The 23,125-nt window shown below is 35.7% G+C and overlaps 2 protein-coding genes across 2 annotated transcripts in view; both read right to left on the bottom strand.

The window, feature by feature from the left end:
- The window catches only part of LOC138320353 (dual 3',5'-cyclic-AMP and -GMP phosphodiesterase 11A-like), a 495,361-nt gene that overhangs the window by 200,673 nt on the left and 271,563 nt on the right, over positions 1–23,125 (bottom strand). The gene's annotated exons all lie outside the window — the stretch shown is intronic.
- Positions 6,781–21,475, bottom strand: LOC138320346 (activin receptor type-2B-like). The gene is made up of 6 exons (XM_069263269.1): positions 21,190–21,475; positions 19,176–19,514; positions 18,689–18,827; positions 15,611–16,181; positions 15,072–15,341; positions 6,781–8,815 (listed from the first exon to the last, which is right to left on the bottom strand). Exons 1-6 carry the CDS (start codon positions 21,266–21,268, stop codon positions 8,630–8,632), a joined length of 1,584 nt encoding a protein of 527 aa, XP_069119370.1. The 5' UTR covers positions 21,269–21,475; the 3' UTR covers positions 6,781–8,629.

Raw genomic sequence — 23,125 nt, 5'->3', positions numbered from 1 at the left:
GATGAAGGATGTCTGTTGGTCATGTAACAGGATGAAGGATGTCTGTTGGTCATGTAACAGGATGAAGGATGTCTGTTGGTCATGTAACCAGGTGAAGGATGTCTGTTGGTCATGTAACAGGATGAAGGATGTCTGTTGGTCCTGTAACAGGATGAAGGATGTCTGTTGGTCATGTAACAGGATGAAGGATGTCTGTTGGTCATGTAACCAGGTCAAGGATGTCTGTTGGTCATGTAACAGGATGAAGGATGTCTGTTGGTCATGTAACAGGGTAAAGGATGTCTGTTGGTCATGTAACAGGACGAAGGATGTCTGTTGGGCCTGTAAACGGGGTGAAGAATGTCTCTTGGCCTTGTAACAGTATGAAGGGCTTCCACATTGTTCAGTCACAGGAGTCTTACCGTGCGTTCCATTTGCGGATTCATACCAGTTGCACTAAAGTGATATGGCACCGCCAAATGGAAAATGTTTGGATTTTTTCATAATGGCGACACCCATATGAAGGATATGCTTCAAATATAAAAGCGAAATATTTTTGGTGTTTACAATGAAATGGAAATAAAAATAATACCTAAATAGTTTCAGCACACATTGAAATAAATGATCCATGTAATTTTATCGGATGTAAATATGCTCTGCCTTGTTTTCAACAAAGAAAACATTCCGGTGACAAATGAAGAATCTCAAGTCCGCCATCTTGGATACAAGTGGTACGCTTCTGAAAATGAACCACTTGTACCGGTACAGTTCAACTGGTACAGCGCGCTCCATTACAGATACAGCAGGTTTGTACCAGTTATATCTGCACGGTTATTTACTTTCTATCAAATAAAAAAAAAGTCATGGAATTATGAGTTGTTTGTACTTTATTATTCACAAATTTAAACAAGTATCTACTACAAGATATAATCCTGTTGACCCCTATAATACACGCAGTACATAACACTGTACACGAGGGGGGGTCAACATTTGCAGGCCGACAATTATACAAGTCAGCCATATTAGGAGGGTCAAATGTGACGCGAAAAGTGCTATGTATGGCATGTAAACAAAATATCAGGAACAAAATGTCAAAATAGCGGTTCATAATGCAAACAGGTCTGCTACCTAGATAACAAGTTAGATAGGGATCTCTTACTACAATGGGACTCCCTCTCTAAAACCATGATCCTAGAATGGACTAAAATATGACATGCCTCCAGTTTAGAGAACAGCCGTTTGACTCTTAATCAGAAGACCTATGGACCTATACATCATCAAAATTATATACCCGTTTAGAAGTGATTTCACTTAACAATTTCTTATTGACAATATCTCAAGAAGAAAACCAAATATATCATAATGAATTCAACACAAATAGTGCAGGGAAAGATACAAAATCACATCAAAAATATCTCCTTCAACAGGACAAAACCAGACATGATGTTCCACATAACATTTCTTGTTTCCTTTAAAAAGAATAATATGCACCTTAAAATTCAATAGTAAAAATAACAACTTGTTTTTCACAATAAACGAGTGTATACCTATAGAGATAAAAAAAAAAAAAAAAAACAATGGGACTACCATCCCAACAATTAAAAAATGATTTACCTAATATGATATCACCCATCTGTAGCATGTTTCAAATCCAAAACTTCGTTCTTATTTAGCTGAATTTAACTTATGGTTGTATATAAATTTAAAATAGTTGAATTTTATGTAAAATACTTGCCAACATCAAAAAACTTCTACTGGCCTGCAGTCACTGATGCTAAAGATACATATAACATGAAAGTAGTAAAACACAACACTTAGGGAGGGGAATACGTCCCCAGGTAAGAGGAACACGTCCCCAGGTTAGGGAATGTGTCCCCAGGTAAGGGGAACATGTCCCCAGATACAGCAGTGTGTGGAGAGGTCACATGTCAATTTACATACACGAGGTATAATCGCACATTTATTTACATCATTTCAATATTTTACCAATTTTCTGCATTTCTTTGGTCTTCAATGATTGGTACACAGATCAAAGAAACAATTTTGTTTCACTATGAGAAATATATAACTAAACAAGCACGAATCTGTTGCCATGACAATGTCCTTTTTGTATCAAAAATATAATCTCCATCATGTTCCAAGGTCATTGTCATGGCAGCAAAAGCGATATTTAATCACACAGTTCCATAGAACAGACTGAATATCGACAAACCTTGCTTAGAACAAACTATTTCTTATCTGTACCAAAAACTCAATTTTTCAACTTTTGATTGTCTTTTTATATACAGAGAATTAAAAACCCAAATTCAAACTTAAATGAAGGTAAAACCAATTTTTTGCTATATTAAAATGTTGTTTAGCAACAATATACTTAATAATACAGTAAAATATGAATTACTTGTAATTTTTGTAATTTGTATCTAAAATGAAAAATTTCTAACTATGATAATATGTGTTTATAATGTGTACTTGTGGTCACCGGGTTGTCAGTCACAATATCACTGTGAATTGTGATTAAGGCTCTACACGTTGATACGGAAACACATCGTTACCCTGAGTATCCTCCGACAGTCGACACCCTAAACTAGATATCTAGAGGACACGGGGCTACCCACTTGGTTGTGGTGCAAATTAAAAGCACTTTTAAATCATTCAAGAAAAAAAGGACAGAATAAGAACATTCAAGAAAAAAAGGACAGAATAAGAACATGTGACACATCAATTCAAAATAATTACATTATACAAGTACTTTAGATGTAATGGTGAATATAAAATCAACTAGATTGATCTAGTTTATTTTAACCCTACATGTATAAGGAACTCGGTCCTCAGTATTAGTTGATGAATGATAATACTAGCGGCAGTATATAATGTTTAAAAACAAGAAATGACAGCGAAGAGCCTGATAAAAAGTACAATTGCATGTCAAAATGAAGATAAACAATAACAATGACCTACATGAAAGTTTTGATTAAAATGAAATATGTAACTCAATCTCCCACAACAGTGAAATACTGAGTTAATGATGACAACAACATCAACAGTCATCATTCCAGATAAATCCCTTGTTGAAGTCAGAGAGCCAAATGACTGACCTAGTCCCCGAGGAGCAGTGTCTTCCTTATACGGTATATGTTTTAATGATTCAGTCCCTTTGATAATGTAAGTCCTTCCCTTCTTATGCAGAAACATTACATGGCACAATAGACATCTTTACACTATCTACATAGTCAATATGCTGAAATTGAAAGATATGGGCAACACTGTGCTTTGCTTGATCTGAAAGCTGTTATGTTTGTACAAGCCAATAAGTGTGTACAGGCTGTATAAAATTCTTTCTTAAATGCCAACAACAAAATTATCTCTTTTCCAATTTGGATTTCATAAAGAAAATCAAATTTTACACAAATACCTGGTATACATTTTCTCACTACTTAATTATGATATCATTACACAGGCACTCAAAATCCTTGGCTTTAACCAAGGCACAGACAATCGATTCTTATTTGATGCTATATCATAACCAATCAAATTCCTTGGTTTCAAGTTATGCCATAGCCAATCAAAATCCTTGACTTCAAGCTATTCCATAACCAATCAAAACCCCAACTTGTAGTTATGTCTTTGCCACAGTCAATCAAAACTTCTGAATATAAGCTATGCTATAGCTAATTTAACAAGCTATACCTTAGTCAATGAAAATCTTGGCATAAAACTGCATGAACAAATAGTAGTGCTGCCCTTACTGCTAAGATTTGTTTTTGTGTGGCCACAAAAGGAGGAGTTAACTGCCGTAATTTCACTGTACATTCAATGTACATAAGGCCACGTTAATATGCTTAGTTTGAGTAATTTGAAATTATATAATACTAAACCTGAGATTGATTGTAAACTAGTAAATCACTAAAACAAGAGTATATGTCAACTAATTTATAATGTGTTTTACAATCATACTACATTAGTATTTTGTTTCAGACATAAAATAAAAATAATTTGTACACGTCAAAATTTTTCCTAAGGGTTTTAATTTTTTACAATTTAAAAATAAAATAATTTGCACACATCAAAATACTTCCTTGGGGTTTTCTGTTTCTAAGTTGGATTCTCACGTGTGTGATGAAGCAGGAAAGAGAAGGTAAGTTTGCATACGTGTTCATGTATATTGTTTCTATAAAACTGAAATCTTCATCCATTTCAAACCCTCTTTGAAATTGCAATCTTCATTCTATCTGGTCAAAATCTACAAAATAACCAAGTTTATAGAGGTAGTCAGGTTCTTGCAATAACCAAATGATGAACTGGGTTTGATATCCTTAAATCAATGCAACAATGCTCTGCCCATGTAAGATCATGTCCTTAATTCTTTTCCATTTTTTTCTATTTTAATTTTGTCAAAAGCATGAGAAATGATAAAGCATTAGAAGTGTTAGGAGCTGATATTTCCTGAGGTAATCACACTGAGCAATTATCTATTATAAATGGTTTGTAACATATTCAACTAACACCCACACAAAAAGCCAAAAGACAGCATCGGTGATAGACCAGTGTCACTAAATTTCTGCTTCAATTTACCTATTTCATTTTAAACATTTTTAAACATACCAGTGAGAGCTACTTTCACATACAGTGTATCACACCAGAGCTACTTTCTCAAACTGACCATGAAGTTCTCTTGGTGCTACACCTTGATCCTTAAGTGTGTAAAGGATACACAATAGCCATCATTTGGTATGGCGTTGTAATTCAGGGATATTGTGATTCTGTGATAGCTAGTACACTAATATTATCAACTTTATAAATGATTTAACCCATAAATACTGACTAAATTTATTGAAAGGTAAAAAATATGGAGACTCACCAAAGAGTTTTATGAACATCAGTGTCCATCTCTACCTTTCCATTTTTATCAACACCTGACTTTTGATTCTGTTAAAGTTTGTTTTGAAATTGCACTTAGCTTTAGGTCTAATGTAATGCACTACATTAATGTAAACAAGAAAATAACAAATGAAATCTTTCTAACATTTACCACGTTCATCCAGTGCCTGTAATCTTCAAACATTATTTGATGATAGGGGAGATAACTGCATAAAAATCATAACTCCGGCCGGCTTTCAATGAATAAATAAATTCACACAATAATTTGACTTCAAATGCATGATACATTCTATTTTTTTACAGTTTCTACAGTATAGCCTATATGATAATAGTCTACACAACAAATGTACATAGATCATTCCTTCAGAAAACATTTGTGTCATTTTCCTTTGTAAATTTTGTACAAAACATATTGGCAATACAAGTTACATGCAACCTAAATTTCACTATCAACGCTTAAAAGAATTCCAAAATTAAGGAAAAATGAAGGGCATTTACCAGAAATTCCTAAATCAAAATACTGTTTTGATAAATTCTTTTCTATAAGCTTTCAAAACTGCAGTAATCATATTGTAACAAATATATGTATACACCAATGATAAGGTAAAGATCTAGTTAGAATACTGAAATGGGAGAATAAACACTTTTTGGCCAAAGATGAAAATTCAAAGGGAAAAAAATGGAAATTCGTTTCTGTTTACAGTTCAAAAGAAAATCTGTGAATGGTGAAAATGCATTAACTGTAACCTGGCTGATGAGCACTGTCCCATAACTTAGTACAATCAACATCTAACAAGTAATAACTATGGTTTCTAGCTTTTCTCCTCTTTTTATGTACAATGTTTGAGAAGAAATAAATTACATTTTAATGAATAAACAAATATACAAGGATATCCCACATCCACATGCAGACAAATGTTTCCCAACAAAATAAAACCAGACTTTACATGTGAAACACAACTTGTCAGAGATCTTAAGCTGGAGGGCAGAAAGTCACAATCATGTCTGGCTAAAATTGGAATATACATATAGGTACTTTTAAACGTAAATGGCTCCAATACACACTAGAATTTGATTGTAGGAGAACATGTACACTGATGTTCTGAAATTGAACTTAACAACAGAATTTACCAGCTGCTTAATTGAATATATCATCTCCTTATAGATTACTTTTATCAAATATTTGCTCCTTGGTCTTTCAGCATTAAAACTGTTGAAGATTCTTCCTGAGGTATGATATAACTGTGCATAAATAAACTCATCTTAGAAATCAGTTCTTAAGGTTTGAAGAACCTAGATGGAAAAATTTCATGAATCTAGATATGCCTTATTTGTGTACAGCCTGTACACACAAACCTAAACATTTTGTGACTTTTGTTTTCAAATCCAGTACATGAGGTATATAGATTATGCCATTTACATGAGGTATAAACTGAATTGGCTTCTAATTTTAACCAGACAAGAGAAATAAGCAAGACGTGTACATATTACTTACAAACTTCACAAGTTTAACTTACTAGATGCAGGTTGAGCTTGAATGATCTTACCACGGACTGTTGACTCAATAGATATATAGACACTTCTATATGCTCAATACTGGACCTAGTATTGCAGGTGTCTGTATATCTATAGAGTCAAAGCCTGTGATCTTACAATTATCTACTGGTCACACTGGCCAGACTGATGGGAGGGTGAGAAGTAACAAAAGGAGGAGGGAGGAGTGAAGATAGGAGGGGACTTATGATAAGAGGGAGAGGAGTTATGATAGGAGGGGAGGAGTTATGATAAGAGGGGGAGGAGTGAAGATAGGAGGGGAGCAGTAACGATAGGAGGGGAGGAGTTATGATAATAGGGGAGTTATGATAAGAGGGGAGTTATGATAAGAGGGGGAGGAGTTATGATAGGAGGGGAGGAGTTATGATAGGAGGGGAGAACTTATAATAAGAGGGGGAGGAGTTATGATAGGAGGGGAGGAATTACGATAGGAGGGGGAGGAGTTACGATAGGAGGGGAGGATTTACCATAGGAGGAGAGGAGTTACGATAGGAGGGGAGGATTTACGATAGGAGGAGGAGGAGTTATGAGGGGGGGAGGAGTTACGATAGGAGGGGAGGAGTTACAGAAAATTTTTTTTTTTTTATCATAGTTATGAGGTATTCATGTCAAACAGTGTTGGTAGTGGTGACAACCACACAATGTTACTGATGATGATGATGATGATGATGTTGATGATGATGATTATGATGACAATAATAATACAATGATGATGCAAGAACGACAATGATTATGAGCACTCATGACGATAATGATTTTTAAAGAAAAGAAAATCAAGTACTATTTATTTCCCCTTAAACCTGGGTGTGTTTACTACCTTGATGCTGATTCATGCTGCCATGAATAAAATTCACAGCATTCTGCTTAAGGGCTATCTCCCGTAACAGAAACCTTTTGGCAAATTTGTAACAATACCTGACTTTTAATTGTCATGTGATTATTTTGTCTTGGCAATGAAAACTATTGTTGAACAGTGACATAATACATATCTCTATGGGGTGCCAAGGAAAACATGGATAATTTACCAGAAACAAATAAAAACATATTTAACAAAACCATGATTCAAGTCGGTCACAAATACATATTGTACGTTAACATCTGTTCCAATATACCCAGACGTGTTTAGTACTGCATAATCTACAAATTAAACACTTGAACAATTGCCTAAGTTAGTGATTCTTAAACAATATTATGAACATGTACATGGCTGAACTGTCCTAAGGACCTCTGAAGTTTCATTTAAAGACAAGTTTATTATCAAACTGTCACTGAATGCATTTTTCACAATTTAAATCAACAATGGCCAATCCATATTTCTGAATGTTTCTTGAAATTCACATAATTTCACATAACTTTGGAAAAAAATTGGGAGTAATTTTTTATAATTACATTAAAAAAAAAAAAAAAAAAAAATTCCATGATTATTGAATGATCTAAAGAAAAATGTACTAATCACTTGCCATTCATTGTAAATCACAATTATATTTTAATTCTATATTGTCATTTGATCAGAAATGTTCACACTGATTATGTTTATCCAAAAAGATTTCATCCTAAAACTACTCTAAACCCATAAGAAAGGGTTTAAAAGAAGCCATGGAAGATCCAATGAATGAAACATACATCTTAATTAAGTGGACTATTTCTTTATAAGATATGCCATCAGGCTGACAATTTTCAAATTCCATATCATGAAACTTCAAAATCTTCTAGGCAGACAATGAATGATATTATAGAGATGTTTCTGTAAAAACGAATAATAGTATTCTTAAGAAATGCTTTTCACCTCATTGATTCCACAGTCATTGTGTAACTGAATGGTTTTACTAGTAGATCCACATGCTCTGCCTTACATCTTTGTCTCATTATAACAGACTGTTTTCAGAATCACAAGAGAATTCCATAATGTCATACATAGCTCCTCAGGTGGGATGTATTTCAGAATTTTCACAACGACTACATCACAAAACTGTATATATATTTATATAATGAGTCCAAGCGTCTTTTTTCGCCATAGCATTATGAATTAAGAAGCTCTATCTATATGTATGTATTGAAGTGTCCTTTTTCACTGCATACAATACCTCTGTCAGCTACCCAAATTTTCACCATCTCCCCCCACCCCCATTATACTTTGATGTTTCCCCATTAACCTTTCATTGCTATTCCCTGCCCTTCCACTCTTGGTTGTGACTTCCCAATTTTGGCCAGGTTTGAGCTACGAAGAGATAGTAGATATCTGATAGTGAGGTGTTTCCTGACACAGTAGGTGGTTAGTTGAGTTAGATACGTTGAGTGTGCGGCCAATTTGCAGAAGGCGTTCGTGGACACAATCCGCAGACACACGTGCCTCTGCATCCTGATCCCAACATTCCTCTATGGTGGGGATGAGAGCCTCCAGTCCCTGTAAAAATCAATACATAAATATTGTACAACACTTACCAAGATTCTGTCACAATCAATACAAAAATATTGTTCAAAACATCCCGCTTACCAAGATACTGTCACAATCAATACATAAATATTGTACAAAACATCCCGCTTACCAAGATACTGTTATAATCAATACATTTTCAGTGTTCCTGATCATGCAGAAACGTGCATGAATCACGCACAATTGTGTTGTTGCACGCATAAGTTTGACAGCCTGTATGCACATGCATGCTTAAATATTTTCCATTAGGCTTCAATGATAATAATTATTCTATTATCTCTTATTTTAATTAAAGAAATCGTAAGTGTGTCAAAATGTGTTTTGCAATACTGGAAGAAAACATTAACTACAGGACACCAAGCGGCAGATATCTAAAACTGACAATGCAAGTTAAAAATATACTTCTGAGATTAGAAACAAGAGATCCCAGAGGGATCTTGGCGCCCACCAAAGAATGATCTATGTCTGACAATGGAAAGAGGGATCTTTTCCCTGCTTTTCAAACTTTTTCAAACACACTACATATAAAATTTGAGACAGATCGCTATAGTACTTTCTAAGAAATAGTGGTAACAAACTTTAACAATGAAATCTAAGATGGCGGCCGGTTTGCCATCTTGTTTACCGATCAGTCCCGAAAGTCATTATGGATCAGTCCTTAAATGTACTATGCACAACTAGGGTCCTAGGGGAACCTGTATATGAAATTTGAGAAAGATCCCTTTAGCACTTTTTGAGAAATAGTGGTAACAAACTTTAACTACCAAAATCCAAAATCCGACAGGCGGCCATCTTGTTCATCGATTGGTCCCAAAATGTAATATGCACAACTAGGGTCCTAGGGGAACCTATATATGAAATTTGAGAAAGATCCCTTCAGTACTTTTTGAGAAATAGCGGTAACAAACTTTAACTATCAAAATCCAAGATGGCCGCCTGTCGGCTATCTTGTTCACCGACCGGCCCCAAAATGCAATATGCACAACTAGGGTCCTTGGGGAACCAACATATGAAATTTGAGAAAGATCCCTTCAGTACTTTCTGAAAAATAGCGGTAACAAGAATTGTTAACGGACGGACGGACGGACGGACTGACGGACCACGGACGAAAGGCGATTTGAATAGCCCACCAGCTGATGACGGTGGGCTAAAAATAGTAAAGTTTTGTTTTTTTCAAAATTCGTTTCTGAAACATCCCCTTGTGTTTCTAAGGACGGGCAGTTGCTATTTTGTTTGAACAATGCTTGGATACAATACTCCTGGCGACCTCTATATAAAGCGTGTGAATCAACACACGTGCACGCAGTCATGTACATATACACCTATATAGCTAGCAGTTGTCCACTGTGTATCACTTACTTATACGTAAACAAACCCCTTACCTGTAAATCTGTGTAGGGCTTGTTTTAGCAAGCAAACATGCATGTCAACTCCTCTTTTCTGTCATTTATATGTTTCACAAAATGAACTTTCCACACAATTTAATAGAAATCCTAATTAATAATAATCCGTCCACATATCTCGACGTATATTATCGTACCAGATGTACTCGACTGACCACATATGTACATGTGCGTGTGATAATATGTAGTGTATAATGAAGTGTTTTATTAGCTCATAATTGACATATTTTGGGATCTAGCTGACAATATTACTTCAGTGAACCCTTGTCAGGTGATTACAGCTTTTATTTTTAGCTTGACAATGTTATCAGCTATTAGAATTTTGTTATAATAAAAATAGATCTCGCACGCGGAAAGGTATGAATTCATTCATTACTTTAATTTTTATTCAACTGTATAAATCTGAATATGGTTCTTAGAAACCTTATTTGAGAAAATATTGAATGTACTAACCATTCTATTCTTATGGCACGGACTCCTGTTACACATAAATACGTCTTGGGTACAGTAGATCTAGAGCAGGTCATCAGGTGTTAGTTGTTACACCTTGAACAGCGAGTGTTCAACCGATTGCAGGTGTGTGTGGTTCACGCGCTTTATATATATAGGGGTCGGTAGGAGTATTGTATCCAAGCAGAGTTCAAACAAAATGGCGATTGCATGTACTTAGAAACGCAAGGGGATGTCTCAGAAACAAATTTTGAAGAAAAAAAATAGAAAAAAATTTTGTATCTCAAATGTATACTTTTCAACTTGCAAATGTCAGCTTTAACTACTTATCAGCTTTAATTTGTGCTATGATAAAATCCATGACCATACCCATGACCATCGGTAGTCTCTGGACTGATCATTACATCGTTCAAAGAACATGTGTGACAGGAAGAAACTTATGATGCAGATTATGATTGTGCGATAACAACTAGAGCTGTGCATGTCCAGCACTTTATCAAAGAGTATGAAAACGAACTTCAAATCCACAATCTGAAGATCTTTACAAAATATTTTGAAAATTGCTTATCAAAAAGCATTTGCCAATTGATTGCAATATAAGATGGACCTCATGCATATTGAGAACATGATTTTAAGTGAAGAAACTGACGCAACCCAGCAGACCTGTACAGCACGTCTGTACATTTTTAAATTTGATTGAATAACTTGCAAATGAATTTAAGAAGCAGTAGGCCTATAATATTGTTTAAATTTTTTCAAACAAAGAGATGTATTTTATCTTTCCTTTGATGAAATATACGTTACAGATTGCCTCTCTTTTTCTACACATACACATGGGGAAAATATGCAAATATATAGTGTACCCCTTAAATATGGCACTGTACCCCCATTTTGAAAGGTATGGTGGTACAACTCCATTTGCAAAAATGACGTGGGACACTGAATTTATACTTTTGAATGCTTTTGTCGAGAATTTATTTAATTAAGCTGGTAAGTTTGATATACTTGTAACATCTTGTCTGACTGTAATGAATCTACCACTTATCTCCTGCTATAGCAAACCTACCACGTGTCTCACTCTATAGCAAACCTACCATATGTCTCACTATATAGCAAACCTACCACGTGTCTCATCTTATAGCAAACCTACCACTTATCTCCTGCTATAGCAAACCTACCATGTGTCTCATCTTATAGCAAACCTACCACGTGTCTCATCTTATAGCAAACCTCCATCTTATCCTATAGCAAACCTATCTTATGTCTCACTCTATAGCAAACCTACCACATGTCTCATCTTATAGCAAACCTCCATCTTATCCTATAGCAAACCTATCTTATGTCTCACTCTATAGCAAACCTACCACATGTCTCATCCTATAGCAAACCTACCACATGTCTCATCTTATAGCAAACCTCCATCTTATCCTATAGCAAACCTATCTTATGTCTCACTCTATAGCAAACCTACCACGTGTCTCATCTTATAGCAAACCTCCATCTTATCCTATAGCAAACCTATCTTATGTCTCACTCTATAGCAAACCTACCACATGTCTCATCTTATAGCAGACCTCCATCTTATCCTATAGCAAACCTACCACGTGTCTCATCTTATAGCAGACCTCCATCTTATCCTATAGCAAACCTACCACGTGTCTCACTCTATAGCAAACCTACCACGTGTCTCATCTTATAGCAGACCTCCATCTTATCCTATAGCAAACCTACCACGTGTCTCATCTTATAGCAAACCTACCACGTGTCTCATCTTATAGCAGACCTCCATCTTATCCTATAGCAAACCTATCTTATGTCTCACTCTATAGCAAACCTACCACGTGTCTCATCTTATAGCAGACCTCCATCTTATCCTATAGCAAACCTACCACGTGTCTCATCTTATAGCAGACCTCCATCTTATCCTATAGCAAACCTACCACGTGTCTCATCTTATAGCAAACCTCCATCTTATCCTATAGCAAACCTATCTTATGTCTCACTCTATAGCAAACCTACCACGTGTCTCATCTTATAGCAGACCTCCATCTTATCCTATAGCAAACCTATCTTATGTCTCACTCTATAGCAAACCTACCACGTGTCTCATCTTATAGCAGACCTCCATCTTATCCTATAGCAAACCTATCTTATGTCTCACTCTATAGCAAACCTACCACATGTCTCATCCTATAACAAACCTACCACATGTCTCATCTTATAGCAGACCTCCATCTTATCCTATAGCAAACCTATCTTATGTCTCACTCTATAGCAAACCTACCACGTGTCTCATCTTATAGCAAACCTCCATCTTATCCTATAGCAAACCTATCTTATGTCTCACTCTATAGCAAACCTATCTTATGTCTCACTCTTTAGCAAACCTACCATGTGTCTCATCTTATAGCAGACCTCCATCTTATCCTATAGCAAACCTATCATATGTCTCACTCTATAGCAAACCTACCACATGTCTCATCCTATAACAAACCTACCACATGTCTCATCTTATAGCAGACCTCCATCTTATCCTATAGCAAACCTATCTTATGTCTCACTCTATAGCAAACCTACCACATGTCTCATCTTATAGCAGACCTCCATCTTATCCTATAGCAAACCTACCACATGTCTCACTCTATAGCAAACCTACCACGTGTCTCATCTTATAGCAGACCTCCATCTTATCCTATAGCAAACCTACCACGTGTCTCATCTTATAGCAAACCTCCATCTTATCCTATAGCAAACCTATCTTATGTCTCACTCTATAGCAAACCTACCACATGTCTCATCTTATAGCAAACCTCCATCTTATCCTATAGCAAACCTACCACGTGTCTCACTCTATAGCAAACCTACCACGTGTCTCATCTTATAGCAAACCTCCATCTTATCCTATAGCAAACCTACCACGTGTCTGACTCTATAGCAAACCTACCACATGTCTCATCCTATAGCAAACCTACCACGTGTCTCATCTTATAGCAAACCTACCACATGTCTCATCCTATAGCAAACCTACCACGTGTCTCATCTTATAGCAAACCTACCACATGTCTCATCCTATAGCAAACCTACCACGTGTCTCATCTTATAGCAAACCTCCATCTTATCCTATAGCAAACCTACCACGTGTCTCATCTTATAGCAAACCTCCATCTTATCCTATAGCAAACCTACCACGTGTCTCATCTTATAGCAGACCTCCATCGTATCCTATCTATAGCAAACCTCCATCTTATCCTATAGCAAACCTACCACGTGTCTCATCTTATAGCAAACCTCCATCTTATCCTATAGCAAACCTATCTTATGTCTCACTCTATAGCAAACCTACCACGTGTCTCATCTTATAGCAGACCTCCATCTTATCCTATAGCAAACCTATCTTATGTCTCACTCTATAGCAAACCTACCACATGTCTCATCCTATAGCAAACCTACCACATGTCTCATCTTATAGCAAACCTCCATCTTATCCTATAGCAAACCTATCATATGTCTCACTCTATAGCAAACCTACCACATGTCTCATCCTATAACAAACCTACCACATGTCTCATCTTATAGCAAACCTCCATCTTATCCTATAGCAAACCTATCATATGTCTCACTCTATAGCAAACCTACCACATGTCTCATCCTATAACAAACCTACCACATGTCTCATCCTATAACAAACCTACCACATGTCTCATCCTATAACAAACCTACCACATGTCTCATCCTATAACAAACCTACCACATGTCTCATCCTATAACAAACCTACCACATGTTTCATCCTATAACAATACTACCAAATGTCTCATCCTATAACAAACCTACCATATGTCTCATCCTATAAACAAACCTACCACATGTCTCATCCTATAAACAAACCTACCACATGTCTCATCCTATAAACAAACCTACCACATGTCTCATCCTATAAACAAACCTACCACATGTCTCATCCTATAACAAACCTACCACATGTCTCATCCTATAACAATACTACCACATTCTATAACAAACCTACCACATGTCTCATCCTATAACAAACCTACCACATGTCTCATCCTATAACAATACTACCACATCCTATAACAAACCTACCACATGTCTCATCCTATAACAAACCTACCACATGTCTCATCCTATAACAAACCTACCACATGTTTCATCCTATAACAAACCTACCACATGTCTCATCCTATAACAAACCTACCACATGTCTCATCCTATAACAAACCTACCACATGTCTCATCCTATAACAAACCTACCACATGTCTCATCCTATAAAAAACCTACTACATTTTTCATCCTATAACAAACCTACCGCGTTTCATACTATAGCAATACTACCACATTCTATAACAAACCTACCACATGTCTCATCCAATGATCTTTAATGGAGGGACGTATTTTCTTCATTACCACCAACTCCTGCATATCTTCTAATGTTGGATGTGAACCTATCTCCTCCTCATACGGCAGTTGGTACTCGTCCACGGGTCCATCTGAACCTGAACACCGTGACATGAGCTCCCACAATACAAGGCCACATGCGTACATGTCAATACGCAAGAAAGCATCTCTGTTAAAACTGATTGCACCTTCTAAAACTTCTGGGGCCATGTAGCGCCTTGTCCCAACCTAGTATAAAAAGTGGAAGATGTAATTAACTTTGGCATCAGTGTTGTTACGTAGATACATAAAAACCAATCAAAAGTCATGTTAAAAGGAACTGTTTCAATACCCATAACACTGCTTTGATTTGATCAGCATGTCAAAATTTGCCTTTTCAAAGAGAAGTTTACAACTTTTTTTCATTTTGCTCTAAATCTTTGTGACGCATATAGGTTTCATTATACGTATGAATGAATTACAACAATCGTTATATATCAAGATTCCATCATACACACCAATCCATGAGTCTCTCCTGGGCTCTTTCCTGGCTCAAATTTGATGGCCAGTCCAAGATCAGCAATACAGGTTGTCAGGTCGTCTTTCAACAGGACATTCTTACTCTTAAAGTCTCGATGGGCAATTGATGGCTTTCCTTCTAGCCCTCGCACTGCTGGTATCTCATCATGCAAATAGGCCAGGCCATTGGTCATGGTTTCTGCAATCTTACAGAGCTCACTCCAAGTGATTGTGTTGCCTTTGAGGTAGTCGGACAGTGATCCGTACTCATGGAAAACCGAGATCAGCCATAGGTTCTCATCACGCTTTTCTGCACCGATAAACTTAAGTAGATTGTCATGCTTCATGTGAGGTAGCTTGTATATCTCCTGTTCAGTCATCCATGAAGAACGCTCCTTAAATGGCATGATTTTAACAGCCACAACCTGGTCACTCATGACTCCCTTCCAAACAACACCGAAGCGTCCATGTGCCCGCACTTCCTCCAGTTGTACTGGTCGCAGTGGGTGTGGTGATGGAGGCAGATCAAGTTCTGGGTCCCCTGTTGACAGCTGGTGGTGCTGCATGTATCTGAGGATAATACAAACATACTTGGAAATATCAATATGGTAATAAGAGATCAGTCAATATATATACATCAAATTTCTTGATGTTTCCAACATATTGGTTGGTTCACATTTTTCTTTTATATACACGTATTACAAGCTATCAAACCACTAATAATATACAAAATGAGTCAAATATTTATAAGTTGAATTATTTGATGAGACAAAGTAAATTGGACAGTCCCTACATAGCAATCACATGGTAAATTACCATCAATGAGTTGAAACTTTTTTGGTTTTACCTCTACGTAGATTAAATTTTCACACCTCCATTGCTCTCATGACACTGATCATGTAAATATATACACACATGTATAAGCAAAGTGTATACCTAGCTAGGTACCTTATACAGGCGGTATTGTAGCACAAATAACAATAACACATGTGTTTTCACAACATCATCATATTCTTTTGTGAATGCTTATTGGGTATAAAAGTTAGTTGTATCAAGAATTCGAAAGCACATTAGTATTTCTCTGGGGGTTTTAACAGAACTTGCTATTTTCAGATAAAAATGAAGTCATTGTTCTATGTAAAGCTTGATTTAGTTCTATTTATAGAGGAGTATTTTCCTGGTCAAGCTGGACAACTGAGCACTTATATTATTTTCTGTATGCATTGAAAATTGTCTGGAGATTATACATACCTATATATATATATTTTACCCTGTATGTACAGGATGAATTTTTATTTTGTGTCCATTATATTTCACTGGGCAAAATCTACTTTTAAATAACAAATCAAATACGAAACTAAAACCTTCTTACATTAAAACTAACCAATCGGCACAATAAATGATGGTATAGCTGTCAAATACACTCTTAAAACCATCTTTTGAAATGGTTCTGTAAAATCTCATCTTGATTTCAATACTGATTGAAATAATTGAGAATACGGAAGTGTGCAGTCAGTACTCAAATATGGCGGCCAGCTGTGGTTTAGACTAGCTCGGTCGGCTTTCCAGCTTAATATCTTGGACATAATTTAATCTAAATGCCCATCAGATACAAATACCACTTGGAATTACACAAGGTATATGAGTGATTATTTGATTGTAAAAACATTGTTGTTGAAACCTCATTATAGTATCACCGTCAATCTACAAGCTAACTAGGCCTGTCGCTGAAAAACGTTTTGAATGAAGATGCAAAAATTAATTTTATTTTGTAATCTTTTTTTTTTCCAAAATAAAACTCAAAAACGTACCTTCACACTATACACGGGTGCGCACTATACGCGCAAAAATACGGTAATGAATTTCCTGTCACAGATTTTGTCTATTTTCTCGGTATTAAGCAGGAGATAAAATGTTCATTAAAGGTCAAAATCATACATGCCATATTTTTCTAGGGGTGGAGAGGGAGATTGATAATCATTTAAAGGGATTTTGGTCTGAAAAGAGGGAGGTATACGCACGACATATATGAATAAATTAAATATCTGCTTTTTTATGATGAAATTCTGCATTCATATTGAATTTTACTGAAATAAAGGAATGTGTGGTTTTGCAAAAGTAGTCACATCCCTATATACACCCAGTTCTGGAGCAGTTTTATTGTTCGAAATATTAGACTGGGCTTTTTAATAATCTTTCACAATAACGGATAATTAACTTAGATAAAGTTCTAAATTTACAAGCACTAAATTAAAAAAAAAAAACAGAATCGTTACAGTAGTATTCAAAATGTAATTTAATCTGAGAGAGAAAAAAAGTAAATTTCTTTTTAATTTTATTTATTTAAATTCAGTTACTACTGATAATTTTTTATTATTAATATATTTTTTTTTTTCTAAAAATAAATTCACACAGAAATTCTAAAAAAATAATACTTTTTCCATTTTTAAAAACATGGTTATTGGGAAATCCGGAAATTCTATAAAATCCGGATCATCTATTACAATTACCCAAAATGGCGGCCATTACAATTGCAAAGTTTGTGACATCCATCAAATACAGATAGGCCTATTTAACATTAAAAACGTGAGTAAATCATTCACAGTTGTAAGCAGTATTGTTTTGTTGTAATGCTCACTAGCTGTAGTCATAAAATTTATTGAAAGGCCAGCTGATTGTTTTCTAGGCAGCCGATCGGCTGCTTGACTTCAGTTTACGTAATACACAGACGTGAGTGAAAGTGACACCACAAGCCAAGGTGGAAATAGCCCAAGGCTGCTAATTAGGGCCACTTGGGTGTTGGTCAGGGGGTCAGGGAGTGGTTACTCTTGTGCTAAAATTAACCTAGCATGTACACAAATGTGGCAACGAAAATAAAACGGAGGGATTTATAGAAATCGGGAAGTTAGACTCTCCTGCCGGGAGACAATAAAAGGCTTAAAAATACGGGAGGTTTTGTCTCACGCCGGGAGGTATGGCATGTATGCAAAATATAGAGTATAACAAGACAAGTCCTGAAGGGAACTCATTGACATAGCATATGGAGCCAGCTCTTCATTAGCTGATGTGCCTATTACCTGTTATCTTTAAAGTAGAATCGCCACATGAAGAAGACCCCGATGATGATGATGACGAGGACGATAATAGGGACGATGGAGTAGAGCAAAGTCTTTAGTATTTTGTCTTCTGGAGGATTCGTCTTTGTTGATGAGGTATCTAAAAAATACATTTGTATGGAAAGAATATCATTAAGTTCACTATTTAGTTAATCAGTAGCTGGTACACGTAATGTTCTAAAATAATTTAAGCTTGAATGTCGAAATTTCCGACGTTACTTAATTCATAACATTTCTTCTTTGTTTTTGTTGTTTTATATTTTGTTTTAAAATGTTTACAACGAAACAACAGAATATAAATAATTTCTCAATTTTCTTTTCGACTAAAAATCTTTCAGTTCATCTTTAATGTTTCCACAGAAGTCTTGTGCAAACATTGATGTAAATATTGTGACTACATCATTTATTTTCCACCAAAACTGAATTTGGTGATTGACTTGAGACTAACCTGTACCCGTTGTACTTGGTGTTGAAGGTGGTGGGTAGTTCATAGGTGTGATGTCCTGGTTACACAGGGGCTTGTTACAACAACAGAAGGGCACACCTGTGATCTTCTGACTCTGGATGCAGTGTTCCTGATCACACATATCTCTGTCTGCCCAGCAACCCTGTCTCATTATGTCTATTCCATTCGAGGTATTGCGCCATGCTGAGAAGCAGTGTGGCATTTCTGAATCACATTCTTGAATTGTTTCACAGTGCTCTATACTACTGTTACATTTATCTTTATACATCACACATCGTAACTTTGGCACTTCTGCCGTCTTGCCTTCAATGGTTGATCCAGCTGTGGAGAAAAAAAAATTAATATTGGTTAAACTTAATATAATTAACCACATAAATATATTCAAATCTATTAATGTAAGCTTACAGATCTTAGAATACTATCCAGGAGCTCTATAGATTGAATTACCTCCACTGCAATAATTGGCCAAGCCTAATTGCTTAAGTCTTTGCCCTCAAAACACACACTCTTTTATACATTACACGCATGCCTATTAGTTGGGTAGAGAGTACTGTAATTATCAGACTGGTATTCCATCTCATAACTTTAACTAGAAGTGACCTGTTATATTTACTATACTGTATGCATATTTATTGCTTTAAATTTGCAGTGTCCACATTTTCCAGTTTTGTAAAATGGAACTTATTTGTGAGGGTTTCATTTCATAGTGCAACAATTCCTCTAAATGCAAAAGTCACAGATCAAATTACAATAAAAAGTTTTCATGGTATCACTGTAATTTAAAGCTGCTCCACCGCCGACAGAGCATAAGCGATTTTCATAATTTGAACAATATTTTGTGTTTATATACGTATGATTAACACAAAAATTAATATAGAATAATTTATTTTGCTTTTGGTGCATGCGCAATCAGTAGTTTATTCCATATAGGAAATAGTGCCTTGGAATTTTTTCAGGATGCAATTAATTATTTTTATCTTGGATAAAATTAGAAGCTCAAACTTTTCAATGGTGGTAATGGTGTAAAGTAAGTAACTTTTGCAACCAAAGAAAAAAATTAAATTGTCTGCTCCTATTTTTGAAAGAGACAATATACCATTTGTCAGTGATGGAGCATCTTTAAGAAACTTTTTGTTTTGAAAAGGTAGGGGGTCTTTTAATAAGTATTATGTTAAAGGAGCTGGTCAATATCGCTGAATTCAGTGTTAAATATATAGCCAATACAATCACTCAGTTGTTGCAGCATGCGCTTCTTTAGCTATACTGGCAAGCGGTCATTGATTACCAATTCTCGCCATCACATATGTATTTGTATGATCGCAAACAAGTTTTCAGAATTTGTTTGTGGAAATCAGCAAAGACGTATCTTCTATCAGAAGATGACTTCATTGACATAAGTTTGTGTGAAAATCGTACAGATAAGCTTACACGTGTGATGGTGACTTAGAATTGGTACTTGGTGAGAACTGGTCACCTACCAGTAGCTCAACTGGTGGAACTAGAGACAGGAATACTTTTTCCCCTATGCAAGTTGGTATGTTTTGATCCAAGCCTTTCAGGTCATATCATCACGGAATAACAAAGATCTTATTCACCAAATTTAGATATGTGTACACTTATATAACTACTGCAAGTTAAATTCCAGATCATTTATACATATTCTGGTTATAACCGATAGGTGTGCTACTGATCAGCAATAACAACAGATATTTAGATTTCATCGCTCAGGAATACTACACGTATTATGATAATGTGAACACATACTCGACGCATGGATTGTTCTCCTTTAGTTTGTGCGATAGGTACACGTGCAAGTTACCGGTGTCTACACTTCACAATGGACCAGGTCACAGTGCAGTAACCTACCGGGGCACCAAATACGGGTCACTTTCTAGCATTCTTCACGAAGTCATGACTAGAATTGAGTTTATAACACAATGATAAGTATTTGTTTGTCATATTGTTTAGTGAATGGCGTATATCTCTTACAACTTACCACTTGTTTGAAATGATAGTGCCAGACTTATAACACAAAAGATTGGACACAGTCTCGAAAACAAGTTTTGTGAGTTCATGGTTCACTTGGAGTACAGATTCCTTCTGCAACAGGAAAACAAATAAATATTCTTTCTTATTGCAGAATATGAGTCTCTAGATAGTCGTTTGAAGTCATATTAATGACTGTCTCTCCTATCTTCGTTGTTTAACACAATTTTCAGTTTTTTTCCTACACGCAATGCCGAAAACTCTGTTTACTTTTATTCCAAGATGGCCGACACCAATCTGAGTTGCCCGGATGTTGTTAATTTTAGGTCGAAACTAAAACACAAAGACGCATAGGATAGAATTTCCGGCATTGTTACCTCGTTTGACCTTTGGTTTAAAGGGAAAAAGTCGACAAACATGATCTACGTCAGAGATAGGATAAATCCTATTAGAAAAGAACTGGAAATGTATTCATAGATATATTTACACATTACTGATAAATTTTATCCTAGCCAACCACTATAAATTGCTTTGTAAATATTTTTTAAACGATTTCCCTTTTAAAAGGCCCACCCATTCATGTCTGAACAAGTTAACATGCATAATTTGATGTAAAAAGAGTAAATAAAAACAACCAGTCACAATTTTCTATTGTGACGCTAAGTACTTTTAAGTTGTACTTGAACATACTAACTACCTATACTGTAGGCTAGTTGATAAAAAGTGTCTATGCATGGGGCTTAATTATTCTGGTCAAGATATACATGTTGACTCGAAGATTGCTGTATTGTTTGTAAATTTTGACATAATATACAAAAATACACATTTTGGTTTAGTAAGACCACATATGGTTCGATCACAGGCGTTTGGCTCTACAGATATTTTCTATATATATGTAATATCTATATACCATCGTCGGTGACCCACAGGTGATCGGACTAAACTACGCTACTAGTGTAGGACCTATAGTGCGATCACTCGTGGGTACACGGCGATGCGTGTATGCTTCCTTACATCCACTTTTGAGCCAAACGCCTGTGGTTCGGTACACATTACTGTCACCAAATAGCCAGCTTCAGATTCAGATTCTTTATTTTGCTTAAGTTTTACAACTTATCGCAACATAAAAACAAATACATACATAATAATACATAATAACATATTACAAAACCATATACACTTTCACACACATTCACACCCACACATACAAATTGATAAAACAAGCAAATTCGTGGAATTTCCATCCCCCGATTTCAGGACATATTGTAGGTAAACATTATTGAGGTTAGGTTTAACCTTGGTTGAAACATGAAAAAAATAAACTGAAGTCTTATTCGGAAGTAAGATGTTTAATAGTTATTTCATGATAAAAAAAGTGGCAGAAAATGCCTTTTTTTGTTTTATTAAATCAAAGGGCCATAACTCTGCTAATTAAGATCTGCCAAATGTGGCGATCGGAGTTGGCTAAGCCTTTAAGGCATTTAACTTTGCTACCAAGTTTTAACAATATTAGTTTTAACATTTGTTAGTTATCACACAGAAACTGCAGAAAAATGACATTTATAGTAAATTAAATAAAGGGCCATAACTATGATAAATAACATCCGCTGAAAGAGTTGATCGAACCTGGCCAGGCACTTAAGGCATTCAAACTTTTTACCAAGTTTGAAGATAATCGGTTAATATTTATTACAGTTATTGTACGGAAGTTGCAGAAACTGATTTTTTTTTAAATTTAAGCAAAGGGCCATAACTCCACTAAATCGAACTTGGCCGAGTCCTTAAGGCATTTAACCTTGTTCCTAAGTTTAAAGAAAATCGGTGTTCATTTGTTACACTTATTGCACGGAAATGACAGAAAATGACGTTTTTAGTAATCCAAAGGGCCATAACTCCTCTAAATAAGATCCATCGGCAGTCGAGATCGAACTTGGCTGAGCCCTTAA

This window comes from Argopecten irradians, chromosome 4, assembly GCF_041381155.1.
Source record: "Argopecten irradians isolate NY chromosome 4, Ai_NY, whole genome shotgun sequence".
Lineage (NCBI taxonomy): Eukaryota > Metazoa > Mollusca > Bivalvia > Pectinida > Pectinidae > Argopecten > Argopecten irradians.
Note: the sequence above shows the minus strand (reverse complement) of the source record. Positions and strands in the feature narration are given on the sequence as shown.

Bases quoted from the DNA above. Each gene is read 5' to 3' on its own strand.
- LOC138320346 (XM_069263269.1), bottom strand. From the start codon at position 21,268: ATGAACTCACAAAACTTGTTTTCGAGACTGTGTCCAATCTTTTGTGTT. The intron at 16,182-18,688 runs GTAATAGGCACA...TATTATCCTCAG, and splicing joins TTCTACTTTAAAGATAACAG to ATACATGCAGCACCACCAGC. The intron at 15,342-15,610 runs GTGTGTATGATG...TTTTTATACTAG, and splicing joins CAGGAGAGACTCATGGATTG to GTTGGGACAAGGCGCTACAT.